Raw genomic sequence first — 20015 nt, forward strand, 5'->3', positions numbered from 1 at the left:
AAAATCAACTTTATAATGGACTCAAATCTCAAATACATACTAATTAATAATAAGAAAGAGGGTTTTTATTTTAAGCAGCTATTTTTACACTCCTGAAGTATCAAAATATCCTGTTTTGACAAAGTGTGGTGGGCCTGGGAAGTCGTGGGAGAGGATAATGAAATATGGAAACAAATGAAGGCAAGTAGCGGGGAGGAAAAATAAGTTTAGTGGACTTTATATTTGTCATTAGGAACAGGGATAATCAAGAGCAAAGAGCTGTCCTGTTTATTTGCACTGGACTCTACAGCATGAGGGTAGGGATGAGTGGCTGGGTGAAGTCACTTAATGTTAAAAAAATACCTGAAAAGCCTGTCGAATACAGTGAAGTTTGGCAAGAAAATCACTGTCTCCTAGGCACTCCAACATTTCAGTTCTATGTAATAAACAGGGGAGACAATTGTTAAACTACATTCAAGATCAAGCCTACTATAAATTTGGATTCAAACAAGGCTTAACCTCAGGACCTTAATATAAAACATGTTTTTTCAATACTGACAGAACATGTAAAAACAATTTTTTCTTTACTTGGACCTAAAAACATATTTTCTCCTATTCCTCATAAGCATTTTTAATAAGTACCACACAAACACCTTAATATCCTTCATAAACATAAACAAAACTGAAATGGTACCTCAGTACTCTGGAGTAAATTTTTCCTTCTTCAACTAAATGCATGGCTTCCTCGTAAAATGGGCAGTGACAAAGGGACTCCAGGCTGTAGGTATGCCGCACTTCTCTGTGTTCTGCAAGCTAAGAGCACAGTGGGTTAGAACAGAATACAGGTGCTAGGTGTAGTGGCTCATGCCTGTAATTGCAATACTTTTTGGGAGGATCATTTAAACCAGGAGTTTGAAACCAGCCTGGGTAACATGGTAAGACCCTGTCTCTACAAAAATTTTAAAAAAGCAGTCAGGTGTGGAGACAAGCACCTGTGGTTCTAGCTATCCAGGAGGTTGAGGTGGGGGGATCACTTGAGTACAGGAGGTTGAAGTTGCAGTGAGCTGTGATTGTATCACTGTATTCCAGGCTCGTTGGCAAAGCCAGACCCTGTCTCAAAAACAACAAAACAAAACAAAAACCCAGAAAACCAAAAAGCAGAATACACTGATATCAGACAAACTATAAAAGAAAGAAAATAGGATTTTGCTAACATCAATACAATAAATTTGATTAAACCATAAAAACCATTTAATAGGATTTTATAGCTAATAAAATCTGAGTTCATTTTATTTCAAAATTCAGTTGTTAAAAAGAGTAAAACTTTTAACAAGCTAGTTCATTCTGAATCCAATTACTTAAATCCACAGAACATACAGAAAAGCAAAATTATATCTCTTTTTTTTTTTTGAGACAGGGTCTCACTCTGTCACCCAGGCTGGAGTACAGTGGCAGGATCTTGGCTCACTGCAGCCTCCACCTCCCAGGTTCAATCCTGCCTCAGCCTCCAGAGTAGTTGGGATTACAGGTACATGCCACCACATCCATCTAATTTTTATATTTTAGTAGACATGGGGTTTTGCCATGTTGGCCAGGCTGGTCTTGAACTGGCCTCAAGTGATCCGCCTGCCTCAGCCTCCCAAAGTGCTGGGATTCAGGCGTGAGCCACCGTGTCTGATCAGCAATACTATATCTTATAGTTCACCAATAAGAACAACCAAGGAAGCATTTTTTAAAAAGAGGAGGAGAATTTCATCATCCATAGAGTACTTACAAGTATTATAACCTATTATTATAATGAAGCAAAACTTAGTACAAAAACAACAAAATAAGCTCAATGTTGCTATTCTAAGAAATATTTCCTTGTATGTAGCTTTGATTAACTTTTGCATAACTGAAAGACAGTCGTGCTTTTGGCTAGCATAACTCTACAAATGAAATTCCAATCTTCTGACAGCTCATTAAAAAACAATTGGAAACACTATAGGGTAGCCAGCTAAGAAAAAAAAAAAAAAAAAAAAAAAAAAAAAAAAAAAAAACCGGAAAACTTCTAGAGCGTTTTGTTTGGAAGGGACAGGATCTCGCTCTGTCACCCAAGCTGTAGTGCAGTGGCACTATCATAACTCTGCAGCCTCAAACTCCTGGGCTCAAGTGATCCTCTTGCCTCTGCCTCCCAAGTAGCTGGGGCTACAGGTACGCACCACCACATCCTCTAATTAAAAAAATTAGGGGGGGCCGGGTGCGGTGACTCATGGCCATAATCCCAGCACTTTCCAGCACTTTGGGAGGCTGGAGCAGGCGGATCACCTGAGGTCAGGAGTTCAAGACCAGCCTAGGCAACAAGCGTGAAACTCCAAGACTAAATAAATAAATAAATAAATACAAGTTACAAAGCAAAAACAAAAAAACCAAAGTACACAGGCAACAAAGAGCACAATGAATGTAATAGTACCTGACATTTCGATACTAAAAACTGAAATTCTATCAAGCACTCTCTCAGACCACAGTGGAATAAAACTGGAAATCAACTCCAAAAGGGACCTTCAAAACTATGCAAATACATAGAAATCAAATAACCTGCTTCTGAATGAGCACTGGGTCAAAAACAAAATCACGATGAAAATTTAAAAATTCTTCCAACTGAATGACAAAAATGACACAAAGTATCGAAACCTCCAGAATACAGCTAAGGCGGTGCTAAGAGGAAAGTTCATAGGCCTAAACACCTACATCAAAAAGTCTGAAAGAGCACAAACAGACAATCTAAGGTCATACCTCAAGCAACTAGAGAAACAAGAACCAAACCCAAACCCAGAAGAAGAAAGGAAATAACCAAGATCAGTTATTAAAATAAACCAATTTTCAATTTTATAAATAAAATTGAAACCAAAAAACCAATACAAAAGATAAATGAAACAAAAAGCTGGCCCTTTGAAAACACAAATAAAATTGATAGACCTTTAGCAAGATTAACCAAGAAAAGAAGAGAGAAAACCCCAATAACCTCACTAAGAAAAGAAATAGGAGATATTACAACTGACACCACTGAAATACAAAAGATCATTCAAGGTTACTATGAACACCTTTATGCACATAAACTAAAAAACCCAGAAGAGATGATAAATTCCTGGAAAAATATAATCTTCCTATCTTAAATCTTAAGAATTAGATACCTTGATCAGACCAATAACAAGCAGCAAGACTGAAATGGTAATTTAAAAATTACTGATAAAAAAAAGTGCAGGACCAGACAGATTCACAGGAGAATTCTACCAGACATTCAAAGAAGAATCGGTACCAATCCTTTTGACACTATTCCCCAGGATAGAGAAAGAAGGAACCCTCCCTAATTCAGCATCACCCTAATACCAAAACCAGAAAAGGACATAACCAAAAAACAAAACTACAGACCGATATCCTTGATGAACATAGATGCTAAAATCCTTAACAAAATACTAGCTAATTGAATCCAACAACATATCAAAAAGATAATCCACTATGATCAAGTGGGTTTCATACCAGGGATGCAGGGATGGCTTAACATACAGAAGTCAATAAATGTGACACACCACATAAACAGAATTAAAAACAAAAATCACATGATCACCTCAATAGATGCAGAAAAAGCATTTGACAAAATCCAGCATCCCTTTATGATTAGAACTCTCAGCAAAACTGGCATACAAGGAACATACCTTAATGTAATGAAAGCCATCTATGACAAACCCACAGCCAACATAATACAGAATGAGGAAAAGTTGAAAGCATTCCCTCTGAGAATGGGAACAAGACAAGGATGCCCACTCTCACCACTCCTCTTCAACACAGTACTCGAAGTTCTAGCCAGAGCAATCGGACAAGAGAAAGAAATAAAGGGCATCCAAATCAGTAAAGACGAAGTTAAACTGTCACTGTTTGCTGACAATATGATCGTTTACCTTGAAAACCCAAAGACAACTCTAGAAAGCTCCTAGAACTGATAAAAGAATTAGCAGTTTCCAGATACAAGATTAATGTACACAAATCAGTAGCTCTTCTATATACCAACAAGCGACCAAGCAGAGAATCAAATCAAGAACTCAACTCCTTTTACAACAGCTACAAAACAAAAATAAAATAATTAGGAATATACTTAACCAAGGAGTCGAAAGACCTCTACAAGGAAAACTACAAAACACTGCTGAAAGAAATCACAGATAACCCAAACAAATGGAAACACATCCCATGCTCAAGTTTGGGTAGAATCTATATTGTGAAAATGACAATACTGCCAAAAGCAATCTACAAATTCAATGCAATCCCCATCAGAATACCACCATCATTCTTCACAGAATTAGAAAAAACACTTCTAAAATTCATATGGAACCAAAAAAGAGCCTGCACAGCCAAAGCAAGACTAAGCAAAAAGAATACTGGAGGCATCACACATCCTGATTTCAAACTATACTATAAGGCCACAGTCACCAAAACAGTGTGGTACTGGTATAAAAATAGGCACATAGACCAATGGAACAGAAAAGAGAGAACACATAAATAAACCCAAATAGTTCAGCCAACTGATCTTTGACAAAACAAACAAAAACACAAAATGGGGAAAGGACACCCTTTTCAACAAACAGTGCTGGGATAACTGGCTAGCCACATGTAGGAGAATGAAACTGGATCCTCATCTCTCACCTTATACAAAAATCAACTCAAGATGGATTAAGGACTTAAACCTAAGACCTGAAACTACAAAAATTCTAGAAGATAACATTGGAAAAACCCTTCCAGACATTGGCTTAGGCAAGGATTTCATGACCAAGAACCCAAAAGAAATGCAATAAAAACAAAGAAATAGCTAGGACCTAATTAAACAAAAGAGCTTTTGCATGGCAAAAGGAACAGTTGACAAACTAAACAGATAACCCACAGAGTGGGAGAAAATTTTCACAATCTCTACATCTGACAAAGGACTAATATCTAGAATCTACAATGAACTCAAATCAGAAAAAAACAATTCCATCAAAAAGTGGGCTAAGGACATGAATAGACAATTCTCAAAAGAAGATATACAAATGGCCAACGAACATATGAAAAAAATGCTCAACATCACTAATGATCAGGGAAATGCAAATCAAAACCACAATGCAATACCTACTTTACTCCTGCAAGAATGGCCATAATCAAAAAATAAAAAAACAGTAGATGTTGGTGTGGATGCGATGATCAGGGAACACTTCTACACTGCTGGTAGGAATGTAAACTAGTACAGCCACTATGGAAAACAGTGTGGAGATTCCTTAAAGAACTAAAAGTAGAACTACCATTTGATCCAGCAATCCCACTACTGGGTATCTACCTAGAGGAAAAGAAGTCATTATTCAAAAAAGGTACTTGCACATGCATGTTTATAGCAACACAGTTCACAATTGCAAAATTGTGAATCAAAATTGTAGAACCAACCCAAATGCCCATCAATTGACAAGTGGATAAAGAAACTGTGGTATGTATAGATGAAGGAATACTGTGCAGCCATAAAAAGGAATGAATTAACAGCATCTGCAGTGACCGGTTTGAGACTGGAGACTATTATTCTAAGTGAAGTAACTCAGGAATGGAAAACCAAACATTGTATGTTCTCACTGATACGTGGGAGCTAAGCTATGAGGACGCAAAGGCAAAAGAATGATACAATGGACTTTGGGGAATGGTGGGAGGGGGGTGAGGGATAAAAGACTACAAATATGGTGCAGTAATGGTGCAGTATATACTGCTCAGGTGATAGGTGCACCAAAGTCTCACAAATCACCACTAAAGAACTTATGTAACCACATACTACCTGTATCCCAATAACTTATGGAAAAATAAAACAAAATAAGAAATAATCCTGACACCTCCATATTCTAGGAAAAAAACTTCATCTCCAACTTTCACACTAACTGGTTGAATCTCTCCAGTCTTTCCTTTAGAGCCTGATCCAACAGCAACAGCTATTACTGCTGCTTGCAATACTTTTCCTTGAGATTTTTCTGGAAGCATAATGCCTCCTTTGTGTGTGTGTGTGGGGGGGGTTTGTTTTTGTCAGGTCACCCAGGCAGTAGTGCAGTGGCACAATCATGGTTCATTGCAGCCTTGACTTCCCAGGCTCAAGTGATCCTCCCGCCCATTTTTAAATTTCACAGTGCCCGACCATAATGCCTCCTTTGGTTGTAGTTTCTACAGCACACCTTTCAACCAATACTTGGTCAGGGTGGAAGAAACTTCCAAATGCTTGTCCTGCCATGACTCCTGACACTACAGTTTGTACTCTGCTCTCACACCCCAAAATTTTTTTTATTAAAAAGAAAGAGAGCAAATTAAAAATCCACAAAACTCACTGCTCTTATGGAGATTCAGCCATTTTACTTGATTCAGTGTTCTCTGAATTTTTGCAAGTCTTTCATCCATTTTCACTATTCTGAAAATTTTGTTTTTGACATTTTTTGCTTTGTGGAGGAGACTTTTGAATGTCTGCTCTATAATTCTAGAAGTAACTCTCAAGGCTTTGGTTTTGGTATTTCACATGCAGCCAGTGCTGTGCTAATGCTTTCATTTGATTTATTTAATCCTTACAAAAGCTCATAAAGTAAGTACTATTATTCAAATTTTGCCGGGTGCAATGGCTCACACCTGTAATCCCAGCACTTTGGGAGGCCGAGGCAGGCGGATCACTTGAGGTCTGGAGTTGGAGACTAGCCTGGCCAGTATGGCGAAGCCCCACCTCTACTAAAAATATAAAAATCAGCCAGGTGTGGTGACGCATGCCTGTAATCCCAGCTACTTGGGAGGCTGAGGCAGAAGAATCACTTTAACCCAGGAGGTGGAGATTGCAGTGAGCCAAGATCGTACCACTGCACTCCAGCTTAGGAGACAGTGAGATTCTCTCTCTCAAACAAAGAAATAAATAAATAATCCACATTTTACAGACGAAGAAACAGAGATTAAATTAGCAGGAACTTACCCCAAATCCCACAACTAAATGATAAAATTTAAACCCAGGCACATTATTAAGCACCAAATTATACCCTTTCAGCCTTATCCAAAGAGCCAAGAGAGAAGTTTCAGCATCAGCAATATTTATAATGTATAAATATGTCCATTAGGCCAGATGCAAAAAAAAAAGGTATGAAGAGATGACAGTATCTCACAGTATATATTCTCTAAGTAACATTTTCCCTCATATTTTAAAGAATATATGTTATGCTAAAAGGCAAAGTCTTCTTGAGGCTAAGAAAAACTAAACAGCTTTTTAAAAATAACTTAGAATGAAAATTCTTTAGATATTAAACCGTTTTAAATGTCTGTACCACTGTCAAAACAAATAGGACCCACATATACCTACTATTAGTATTCTCTATTCTCTATTCAAAAAAATTCCTAAGAAGTAAACTGGGGGCCAGGTGCGGTGGCTCACACCTGTAATCCCAGCACTTTGGGAGGCTGATGTGGGCAGATCACTTGAGGTTCGAGACCAGTCTGGCTATCATGGCGAAACCCCATCTCTACTAAAAATACAAAAATTAGCCGGGTATGGTGGCACATGCCTGTAATCCCAGCTACTTGGGAGGCTGACGCAGAAGAATCACTTGAACCTGGGAGGTAGAGGTTGCGAGGTTGCAGTGAGCTGAGATCACACCACTACACTCCATCCAACCTGGGTGACAGAGTAAGACTCTGTCTCAAAAAACAACAAAAAAAACTAAACTGGGCTCCAATTAAACCCTCTACATGAAATAATTTCTAATAATAATAAAAAGACAATCCAACAATGGGAGATTCCAGAGTTGAGTCTTGAATTATTGATCTACCTTGCTTATTTGTTGGTTTGGTTGAAATAATCGTCTAAAGAAGCCTCCTAAAATAGGACTGCAGCTGTGAGAATATATCATGTTGAAAATTTGATACTAGATACCATTATTAACTCTTAAGAGACAATTTCAGCTCAGAAACATTTATTTAAATCATTAAACTTTTTTAAGCAAAAAGAAACTCATTAAAACATTGGTTGAAATTCTCATTTTAGAATATATCATATAGGAAGAATTTTTCAACAAAATTCCCAAAAATGTTTTAACAGGTTTTAGAAAAAAATTAATATTTAAATAGAGCTGAGAAGTTATTTCAGAAGCAGCAGTCAATAATGCAGTTAATTGCAGCTATGGAACATGCAATTTACTATTAAAAGGGGGTTTTTACTAGCTGAAATGAAATTTCCCATATATTTTGAAATTATTCTTCTCCCAAAAGGCTACATTTTAAAAACTCATTTTAATATTTTCAAAAAGAAAATACTATATTTGTTTACACCAAATCATCATCCTACCTTTTTAGTTATCTCCCATATTTCCCAATATTTCCCAAATATTAAGGTTATATACCATAAATATGACCATAAAAGAAATCAAACAAGGCCGGGCATGGTGGCTCATGCCTGTAATCCTAGCACTTTGGGAGGCCGAGGTGGGTGGATCATCTGAGGGTCAGGAGTTCGAGAGCAGCCTGGCCAATATGGCAAAACCCCGTCTCTACTAAAAATAACAAAAATTAGCTGGGTGTGGTGGCAGGTGCCTATAATTCTAGCTACTTGGGAAGCTGAGGCAGGAGAATCACTTGAACCCAGGAGGTAGAGGTTGCAGTGAGCCGAGACCGTGCCATTGCACTCCAGCCTGGGCGACAAGAGCAAAACTCCGTTTCAAAAAAAAAAAAAGAAAGAAAGAAAGAAAAAAAGAAATCAAACAAGTCAACAACAACAGCCAACAATAAAAACAGATAAATAGGTAATTCCTACATATGAAGCAACCAGTGAAAACTGTGCTTGGGGATTAGCTACAGATTTCAAACATCCTAAATTACTTTTCTTGGGCCCCATGAGGTACAAGATGGACTGAGCCTTATCCTCCTTGGCATGTAATTACTATGTTAAATTTGAAGTGATATTTTTTAAAAGCCTTAATCCAGACCAGGTCCTCTGAATGACCGTGAATGAAAATGTCTAAAGTCTCAAGATTATTACAAGTAGGGACATGAAATAGGCTAAGTTCTATTTTAATGTAGACCATTTTACACATGTTTACATTTTCCTTTGAAATCAATCACCTAAAATCATAAATAAGACTTACAATTAAAGAAAGCAGGTTGTTAGCAATCTGTATCCCTTAATAGAAAATAGGAACTTAAAATAGCTGCCCTCCAAACTGGTCTTCAATGATTCTCTCACCCTGGTTACTCACACCCCATCCCACATTGAATAGGGCTAACCTGTGTAACCAACAGCACATTGTGGAAATGACAGAATGAGATTTCTGAGGATAGGTCAAAACAGTCATCACTTCCACCTTGCCCTCTCTTGGGTTACTCCCTCTGCGGGAAGCCAGCTGCCATGCTGTAAAGATATTCAAATAGTCCTACAGAAAAGACAATGTGGTGAGAAACTTAGGTCTTCTGTTAATGGAGAGCACCAACTTTCCTATGTTGGCAACAGATCTTTCAGCCCCAATCAAGCCTTCATATATATATATATATATTTTTTTTTTTTTTTTGAGAGAGAGAGAGTCTCACTCTGTTGCCCAGGCTGGAGTACAGTGGCACAATCTCGGCTTACTGCAACCTCCGCCTCCCATGTTCAAGCAATTCTCCTGCCTCAGCCTCCTAAGTAGTTGGGATTACAGGCGCGTGCCACCACACTGGCTAATTTTTGTATTTTTAGCAGAGACTGGGTCTCACCATGTTGGCCAGGCTGGTCTAGAACTCCTGACCTCAGGTGATCTGCCCATCTCGGTCTCCCAAAGTGCTGGGATTACAGGCGTGAGGCACCATGGGCGGCCATGCCTTCATACTTTCATAGAAGAAAAATTTTAAATGATAGATATAGCCCTCCCCATCTTTTCAGGTTATAAGTATCCTAAATATTCATCTTTGTTGCTTTGTATATTATTATTGGTGTATTTTTTTAAGCATATCACTATTTTTTATTTTCATTTAAGCCAACTATGCTGTAAGCTATTTAGACAAGATGATCCACATTTTATACTTTAATACAAATTTCAGAACATAAAGTATATTTTCTATTGTTCAAATCCATTTTATCTGAAATACAATATTTATAAAATAATATTTTATCTGAAATACAGTATTTCCTGCAACAAAAACAACATTATTAGAAGAGTTCAATTATTTATTAAAAACAATTTTTTTTAGAGACAGAGTCTTGCTCTGTTGCCCAGGTTGGAGTGCAGTGGTGTGATCATAGCTCACTGTAACATCAAATTCCTAGGCTCAAATGATCCTCCTGCCTCAGCCTCTCAAGCAGCTGGGACTACAAGCATGAATCACCATGCCAGGCCTTTTGTTTTTTAATTAGAGACAAGGTCTCATTATCCTGCCTAGGCTGGTCTTGTATGTCTGGCCTCAAGTGATCCTTCTGCCTCACCTCCCAAAATGTTTGTATTACAGGCACGAGCTACCGCATCTGGCCAAAATTATTTTTTAATGGTTGTAGTGAAGCCAATTTTCCTCATTATGTACCTACAGGGAATTAGTACACTCTTGCAGTTCTTGAATACAACAAAGAATATGGTATTGATAAGTACATACTATATATAAATTCAGCCAAACATTCACATCCAAGCATCCAAGATGTAAGACTTTTGATTTTAACCTAAAATTTTGAAAATAAATTTTAAAATGCCCTCCGAACTACTGGCAACACACTCCTTTATGGTTTTACACAGCAGGTTCCAGGAATTACCGTTTTCTGGGCTTCCTTAAATCTTTCTCTTGGGGTAGCCATCAATCATCTTCTTTCTCAATATAGCTCTTTGCATTAACCTGCGCCATCTGCCTGGCCAAGTACCTATCTCTAGCTGACATTACAGTTTCTTCGTTGCTCCTCTTTGCAAACTTGCTCACTGCCTCAGGTGGTCTCTCTTGTTCTTTACCCTTCTCTTCTTGCCTTTCCTCTGTGAGTCTCTGTTTTGCTCCCAGTGATTATTAAGAATTAGCGGGTTTCTCCTGGTTTACTTCTTTGTCCTTTGCCATGTTTCTCATTTTGTTGGCTCTTTCTTGGTCAAGAAATTTATCCTTTGCCCTAGAACTTGGGCTGCTTTCTTTTCTGTCTCAATTTCTTTCTGAAGACTGAACACTTACTTCTCATTTTTCTCTATCTCTGTATTTACCATTATTTTCATATCTTTCCTTCCTTACTTTCATATGCTCTTCCTTTGCTTTGCTTTTCTCTTCCTTCTCTCCTTTCTCACTGTGTCGGTTCTGACCATTTTGTTGTCTCTTTCTTGTTCTCTTTGGGAATATTTCTCCCTGTCTTTCTCCCTTTTCCACACTCTGTCACTTCTTTCTCTTTCGTCCCTCATCCTTGGTTTATCTTCCTGTTCATGCCTCTTCCAATGGGAATCTCTATGACTGGCCTCCTGTGCCTATGAGAATCCCTTCCTTTCTGGTAATCACAGTCTGTAATGGTTCTCCTGGTCTCTGGATTGCTTCTGTTGGTGCTGATCTTCCCTTTTCACGTGTCCTCTCGACGTTCGTGATCCTTTCATGTGGTGTCTGGCACTGTGCCCTCTTCACTAGGTGACTGAGAGTGGTTTTGATTCCTGTGGTGCTTGGGGGTCATTCTCAGGGGTCTCTACGACCTTTTCCCTTCTGCAGTTCACTCTAGTTTCTTCTATTTCATCATCCTCACTGCTCTTAGCATCAAAGTCACTGTCTGCATCTGAGTTTTCCTCTACTTTCACATCAGTTTGAAGAATGCATTTCTCTTGTGGTACTCTGGTTTTTGAACTTACTTCATCGGAGTAGCCCCTTGATTTCTCTTCCTTTATACCAGATCTCGCTTCACTAAAGCTGCATTTAGGTACTTCCTCTTCACCAACTGCTTGATTTAGTAAATGCCTATAAAATCCACTGAGATCTTTCTGCTTGATTACATCCAAACATGCTTCCAGGGCAACTGCCCCCTTTTCTCTTTCTTCTTCTTCAGCTCTCTCTCGCAGTTTTTTCTTATATGCAGATGTCACAAATACCTCTTTATCATCAAATTCTCCCTTTTCCATTTCTCGTTCTCTCTGTATTTTCTCTTCCATTCTTTTTTCCTGTTCCTTTTTTCTGATCTCAACTGCTTTTAGCAAGTTGTGAATATACTTGGGCTTTCAGTCTTTCCCCAAAAGCAATTTGGGATTGTTTTCCTCCTGTTTTTTCTGCATTTCATCATAAATACTGTCATATTCATACACAGTAGCATCTTCTTCAAGGGCCTTCTGGATTCCAGTTTGGTCTGTTTCACGCCTGCTATTCTTAGCAGCTTCCCTCTGAAGGCTTCCACTCATGGAGGTCTCATCATCATCATCAGAATCATTCCCAAACACTGATGATTTTTGCAAAACAGGATGCAACTGCTGTGTTTTCTTTGGCAAAATATGCCCATACTGCCTGCCCAGAATCGCCATCTTGCTCCCGTGACGGCTGAACGTGGCCCTATTATTGGTGTAGTTTTTGGATTGCTATAAATAAGTGTTGTCAAATCAGAGAGATGTGTATAGCAAAAGCTTTCCAAGGTTCCATTTAGAGTACAAGTAGAGGTATCTAAAAACATTTTTTTATTTTATTTAATTTTGCTTTATTTTTATTTTATTTAATTAATTAATTTATTTTTTGAGACGGAGTCTGGCTCTGTCGCCCAGGCTGGAGTGCAGTGGCGCGATCTCAGCTCACTGCAAGCTCCGTCTCCTCGGTTCATGCCATTCTCTTGTCACAGCCTCCCAAGTAGCTGGGACTACAGGTGCCCGCCACCGCGCCCGGCTAACTTTTTGTATTTTTTTAGTAGAGGCGGGGTTTCACCGTGTTCGCCAGGATGGTCTCGATCTCCTGACCTCGTGATCCGCCCGCCTCAGCCTCCCAAAGTGCTGGGATTACAGGCGTGAGCCACTGCGCCCGGCCTTTAATTTTATTTTTTGAGACAGAGTCTCACTCTGTCGCCCAGGCTGGAGTGCAGTGGCGCGATCTCGGCTCACTGCAAGCTCCGCCTCCCGGGTTCACGTCATTCTCCTGTCTCAGCCTCCCGAGTAGCTGGGACCACAGGTGACCACCGCCACGCCAGGCTAATTTTTTGTATTTTTAGCAGAGACAGGGTTTCACCGTATTAGCCAGGATGGTCTCAATCTCCTGACCTCGTGATCTGCCTGCCTCGGCCTTCCAAAGAGCTGGGATTACAGGTGTGAGCCACCGTGCCCGGCAGAGGTATCTGAATTATAAAAAATAACATTTTCAGCCAGACACAGTGGCTCAAGCCTATAATCCCAGCACTTTGGGAGGCCAACGTGGGAGGACTGCTTGAGCTCAGGAGTTTGAGAGCAGCCTGGACAACATGGCAAAACTCCATCTCTATTTTAAAAAAATTTTTTTAAATAAAATTTTCTTTTTAAAGAGAAGCCTATGATTTCTCTATTAAACACATATACACAATTGCAGAGTGGTAATTCTTTAAAAAATGGAATCAGCCGCGCGAGGTGGCTCACGCCTGTAATCCCAGCACTTTGGGAGGCTGAGGCGGGCGGATCATGAGGTCAGGAGATCCAGACCATCCTGGCGAACACGGTGAAACCCTGTCTCCACTAAAAATACAAAAAAATTAGCCAGGCGTGGTGGCGGGCGCCTGTAGTCCCAGCTTCTCGGGAGGCTGAGGCAGGAGAATGGCATGAACCCGGGAGGCGGCGGAGCATGCAGTGAGCCGAGATCGCGCCACAGCACTCCAGCCTGGGCGACAGAACGAAGACTCCGTCTCAAAAAAAAAAAAAAAAAAAAAAAGGAATCTACAACTAAAAACTGCTCTCTGCAATATTAGTTTCTACCTATTAAATAAGAATCTCTTTAATAGATGGAAGGATTAGGAGTAAAATGTGAAGGTATCCTAATATCAAAAAGACTTTTCAGAACTTGAAAGAAAACATTATGCTAAGTGAAAGAAAGTCAAATACAACATATCACATGGATATAATCATAATTCCACTTACAAGAAATGTTCAGAATAAGGCAAATTCAAAGAGTCAGAAGGTATTGGGTGCCAAGGGCTGGGGGGTAAAGGGAGATGGAGAGTGACTGCTATTGGGTAGGGGTTTTAGGGTAATAAAAATGTTCTGAAATTAGAAAGTACTGCTGGCTGCACAACTAGATAAACATACTAAAAACCACTGAACTCTATAGTTTAAAAGGCTGAATTTTATGGCGTATGAATTACTGTCAAGAAAGCTATATTAAAAAAAAAAAAAAAAAAACAACTCTTCATCCGTGGTTCCAAACCAATGTTTGGCAACGCTTATAGAGGAAAATCTTATTAATCACTTTCACAAATGATTGATCTAGTCTATAGAAAAACCTATACCAGAAATTGTTTTAATCTAACTAGGCAAGAAATCTTTCTGGTAATCCTGAAAACGTTTTCGAATGATGAAAAACTGTTTAACTTCCCAAAAGGTTCTGAATCTATTAACTTAGTAACTTTCTTCATTAAAACAATTTTCCCTAATTTAACCTTAAGTGCTTGGCATATAGTTAAAAATAATTTAACAAACATTTCTTATAAAAGAATTTATCTTGGAACATTCACATTCTGAGACCATACATTTACACCATGGAAGCAGTCTTAGGATATTTCTTGAATAGTAAGTCCTTTTTGTGTATATTCATGCATTTCGTTTTCCACAAGTATTTAATAATTTTTATTAAATCTTATTAAACAATAAATTTAAAGTGAGTACAATGAACACTTAGCAAAATATTTTTTAAAGTTGCATATTAGAAAAAAAACTTTAGAGCAATTAGGTATATTGTTCCTCACAATGGAAAAAAAGTGCAAAGTGAATAGCAATTTTTCTCCTTACAAACCATCTAGGACATAGCATCTACAGAATAGAAAGATAAACATGTATGTAACGAACAGTAAAAGGAAGAGGAAACAGCTTTCCCATAGAACAAGTAAATATATTCTGTCTATTGCAAACTTGTAAGTGGAAATTTTTTTTTTTTTTTTTTTTTTTTTTTTTTTTTTTTTTTTTGAGACAGAGACTCGCTCTGTCACCCGGGCTGGAGTGCAGTGGCCGGATCTCAGCTCACTGCAAGCTCCGCCTCCCGGGTTTACGCTGCCTCAGCCTCCCAAGTAGCTGGGACTACAAGCGCCTGCCTAGTTTTTTTTTTTTTTGTATTTTTTTAGTAGAGATGGGGTTTCACCGTGTTAGCCAGGATGGTCTCGATCTCCTGACCTCTTGATCTGCCCGTCTCGGCCTCCCAAAGTGCTGGGATTACAGGTTTGAGCCACCGCGCTCGGCAGAAAATTTTTTTTAATGTAAACAATTAGGAGATGATACTGTAAGTGATGGCTGAAATATATACATACAGAAAAACCTTGAGAGGACAAAAGAAATTATGAATCAGTACTGCTTTTAAAAAGGCAGATCCAAAGTTAAAGGTACAGGTATTGGAATATCTAAAGCTTACAAACTAGAGATAAAATTCACATATCAGTTATAGATGTGTAATACTATTTTTGTGCATGTGTGTGTGAGACAGTCTCACTCTGTTGCCCAGGTTGGAATGCAGTGGTATGATCTTGGCACACTGCAACCTCCACCTCCCAGGTACAAGCGATTCTTGTGCCTCAGCCTCCTGAGTAGCTATGATTACAGACAGGCACCATCATGCCCGGCTAATTTTTAAATTTTTAGTAGGGATGGGGTTTCACCACGTTGACCAGGCTGGTCTCAACCTCCTGACCTCAGGTGATCTGCACACATTGGCCTCCCAAAGTTCTGGGATAACAGGAATAAGCCACTGTGCCTGGCCAGATGCATAATACTATTTCTATGAAAAAAGACCACCTACAATTATAATATCCAAAATCTACTGTAAAAATGCAAATATTCTGATATAAAATTGGTCACATATAATTTTTAAAGCTGATTTAAGTACAAAAATAAAAACAAAAAGATGATCTCTTTGCAAGCAGTCTCTTTTGGTAAAAAATTTAAATCTCAGTGAAAAATAAATTACCCACAGATTTATAATTCAGTAATCACTACTGTTTATTTATAGCTAGTCTTTTTTCCTCTGCCTACTTATATATCATGCATGTTTTTGTTTCCTTTTTACAAAATTATAATCATACAATCTATATAAAACTTTACATACTAATCTTTTCACTTAACATATGTTCCCATGACATTAAAATTATTGGAAACATGTTTATAGCTCTATAACATTTTTAATTACAGATGTGCCATAATCTGGCATTAGATTGTTTTTCCATTTTTCATTGCTATTAAAATGACACAGTGAATGTGTGTATGTGGGTGTATATACATATCTATCTATCTATCTTATCTATTTTTATATATATTTTTTAGTTTATTTTTTTGAAACAGGGTCTTGCTCTGTCACCCAGGCTGGAATGTAGTGCCACAATCATGGCCCACTGCAGTCTTGACCTCTTGGGCTTAAGGGATCCTCTCACCTCAGCCTCCTGAGTAACCAGAACTATAGGCTACTCACTACCACATCTGGTTAATTTTTAAAATTTTTTGTAGGGACAAGGTCTCACTATGTTGCCCAGGCTGGTCTCAAACTCCAGAGCTCAAGCAATCCTTCCACCTCAGCCTCCTAAAGTACTGGGACTACAGGTGTAAGCCACTGCACCTGGCCAACAGTGAATTGTTTTTAACATATAATCTTTGAATCTGATCACCTTCTTAGAACAAAAATCTAAAAGTATGATTTCTGAACTAAAGAAACTGAACATCTTTAAGACTCTTGATATAAGCTGAAAAATTGCTTTCCATTAACATACTAGTTTCTATGCCTCCCCCATAATCTACAGTATATGAAAGTGCCCATTCAAATCACATGTTTACAGGTCCATCTCCTTAAAGAGAGTGTAAGCTCCTGTAGGAGCTTATTTTCATGTTAGATTTATTCATTTTTGTAACCTGGTACCTACCACATGGTAGATGCTAAATAAACAGTGACCAAACTGAATTACAGTATAATGACAAGACTGTTGTTTCCACTAAAAAAGAAATAGAAATCCTCATTAGGAACACACATGTCCTACCTCTGCTGCTGAAGCAAAGGAATCCGTGGATGCAACGCTCAAGGTGTCTCGCAGGCCAAAGTCATCCACATTACCCTTCATGGTGATATCTGTATCTTTATCTTAAAAGTAAAAGGTGAAAAGTTCAGAAAGTGATATTCCACATCACTGTGGTACTTTGCATTCCACAGTTTGATTTTGATTTTTTTCCCCTATCTTTATTTAGACTACCAGTGTCAAAAGGAAAACAGTAAGTATCCAATGTTTAACTGAATCTGAAACTCTGCAAAGTAGGGGAGAGAGTGTTACAAAGCAAATATTCATTTTTAATTTAAGAAGGAATTAAGCTTAATTTTTTATTAAAAGGGCTTTTTAGTACATAATAACCAGAGTTGGATTATCTACTATACATGGTAAAGTCAGCATATATCACAGCTAGTTTGCAACAGAGCAATTTATTTGCAAGTGGTCTTGCCCAAATTACAAGAACTTGTAGGTTCATTTAAATCAACTATATTATTAACATAAAATATCTGGCCTGTCACTTGTGATAAGCTGATCAATTAAAACAATTCACAGCCGGGTGCAGTGGCTCACACCTGTAATCCCAGCACTCTGGGAGGCTGAGGCAGGTGGATCACCTGAGGTCAGGAGTTCGAGACCAGCCTGGCCAACATGGCGAAACCCCATCTCTACTAAAAAAATACAAATATTAGCCTGTAGTCCCAGCTAGTTGGGAGGCTGAGGCACGAGAATTGGTTGAACCTGGGAGGTGGAGGTTGCAGTGAGCCAAGATCACACCACTGCACTCCAGCCAGGGGGACAGATCAAGACTCTATCTCAAAAAAACACCACCACCAAAAAAAAAAAAAAACAAACAACAACAACAAAAAAAAAAACAAGAAGGTATTTGTGACTTTTTCAGGCTTTAATGAGACCTACTTTAAAAACTGAACAGTTAAAAACAATCAGACCTAGGTCCTTGATGTTTACTCTGCTTACCTGAGGGTCAAATATAAATACCCCCCAAATTTTAAAAGGTTGAAAAAGTTCAAATTCTTTGGAAAGGGTTAATCTCACCCTATTAAGCAGGCTGTTAGCAATACTTGTCATTCGGAAGGTGGGTATGAATATCCTCATGTACTATTATCAGGAATTTAATTGTTAACATTAAATTTTCAAACAAATACTTTCCTGCTTACATATGTGACTAACATGGAGAAAACAAGTAATAAACTTCAAAATGTATCACAAGTATGAAAGAGCAAAGAATAAAATATATATATTCTTATTTTGATTCTCAATCTGCTAAATTTGTCAGACACTATCTTCTTTAAAATGAAATCAGCTGGCTGAGGTGGCTCATGCCTGTAATCATCCCAGTGCTTTGGGAGGCTGACGCAGGAGGATCACTTGAGTCCAGGAGTTTTGAGACCAGCCTGGGAAACACAGTGAGACCTCGGAAAAAGAAAAAAAAAAAAAGCCAGATGTTGTGGCACATGCTCAGGGGGATGAGGCAGGAAAACTGCTTGACTCCAGGAATTTGAGGCTGCAGTGAGCTATGACTGCACCACTGCACTCCAGCCTGGATGTCAGAGTGAGACCTTGTGAAAAGAAAGGGAAAGAGAAAGGAGAGAGAGAGGGAGAGAGAAACCAGAAGTTTCCTTGGCTTTCATTCTCCAAATTTTCATAATTTTTCCAAAATTAAAATTTATTACCTCTACCAGAAATCTGTCAAATTCTGTTTAAAACCCTAAGTACCAGAAAACACAACTTGTGACTCTACCCAGGAAGTATTTTTTTTTTTTTATTCAAAGCATCAATTTAGCTTCAATTAAATGTTTAAATCAAAAGTTACACAACCAATTATATTCCAAGCTCTACAACAAGCAGAAGAGAAAATAAGCCACAAGTGGTGCAAGGTTCATTCTTATTAAGTACCAAAAATAATCATACATGTAACATTTTTTTTTCCTACTTTATGTTTGGTGAAATCAGACTTTACGTTTTAAGTATTTACCTTCCAAGTTTAAAGTATAATTGTTTTCAGATGACGTTTACATCAATCCTTTTAAAGTACCTAAAACTTTTCATCTAAAAAATCTTTCTACTACTAAATGACTATTAATGGGACAAAATCTGAGGTTAAATTATTCCATTATAAAAACATTTTAGAAATTTACATTTTTCTATTAAACTGGAGAATAAAACAACATAATTGTTTCACACTTATAAATAGTTATCAAACTGGTATTTTTGGAGACACAATTATCCAGAAAAACTCCCATAATTCTCTTTTCAGTGCATATTAAGGCCTTTTAAACACAAATACACACTGAGCTTTTATACAAAACTTAATCCTCCTGTACAACCTTCACAGCGTTATCTTAATTATTTTCCATTCTCAGTATTACTTTCACAAAAAGAAATCACAGTTTTACAATTTTCATTATGTCACGGCATTATCAGAGTGGGATTAAATTTTATTTTATTTTATTTGTTTATTTTGAGACAGAGTTTTGCTCTTGTTGCCTAGGCTGGAGTGCAATGGTGTGACCTTGGCTCACCGCAACCTCCACCTCCCGGGTTCAAGTGATTATCCTGCCTCAGCCTCCCGAGTAACTGGGACTACAGGCACGTGCCACCACTCCCAGCTAATTTTTTTGTATTTTTAGTAGAGACAGGGTTTCACCATGTTGGCCAGGCTGGTCTCGAACTCCCAAACTCAGGTCACTCACCCGCCTCAGCCTCTCAAAGTACTGGGATTACAGGCGTGAGAGCCACTGTACCCGGCTGAGAGTGGGATTAAATTTACAAGTCAATTAACTCTTGGTTCCATATGGCTTTTGCTATTTTCAGAGTAGAATACAGACATTTATCTAGTGTTACTTTACCTTTCAGACATTACCCATGAGATGTCAAAAGT

The 20015-nt window shown here is 38.2% G+C and overlaps 1 protein-coding gene and 1 pseudogene across 3 annotated transcripts in view; both read right to left on the reverse strand.

The window, feature by feature from the left end:
- Positions 1-20015, reverse strand: part of MIGA1 (mitoguardin 1) — a 98208-nt gene that overhangs the window by 17137 nt on the left and 61056 nt on the right. For all 3 annotated transcript variants that reach the window (XM_038002020.2, XM_007978225.3, XM_038002011.2), the window contains exons 8-10: positions 17111-17211; positions 674-792; positions 343-415 (exon numbers count right to left, since the gene is read on the reverse strand). In XM_038002020.2, coding sequence (XP_037857948.2) covers positions 343-415; positions 674-792; positions 17111-17211 — 293 coding nt within the window. The remainder of the gene's footprint in view (positions 1-342; positions 416-673; positions 793-17110; positions 17212-20015) is intronic.
- LOC103224577 (nuclear speckle splicing regulatory protein 1 pseudogene) lies at positions 10141-12667 on the reverse strand (annotated as a pseudogene).

The sequence above is a fragment of the Chlorocebus sabaeus genome, chromosome 20 (assembly GCF_047675955.1).
Source record: "Chlorocebus sabaeus isolate Y175 chromosome 20, mChlSab1.0.hap1, whole genome shotgun sequence".
NCBI lineage: Eukaryota > Metazoa > Chordata > Mammalia > Primates > Cercopithecidae > Chlorocebus > Chlorocebus sabaeus.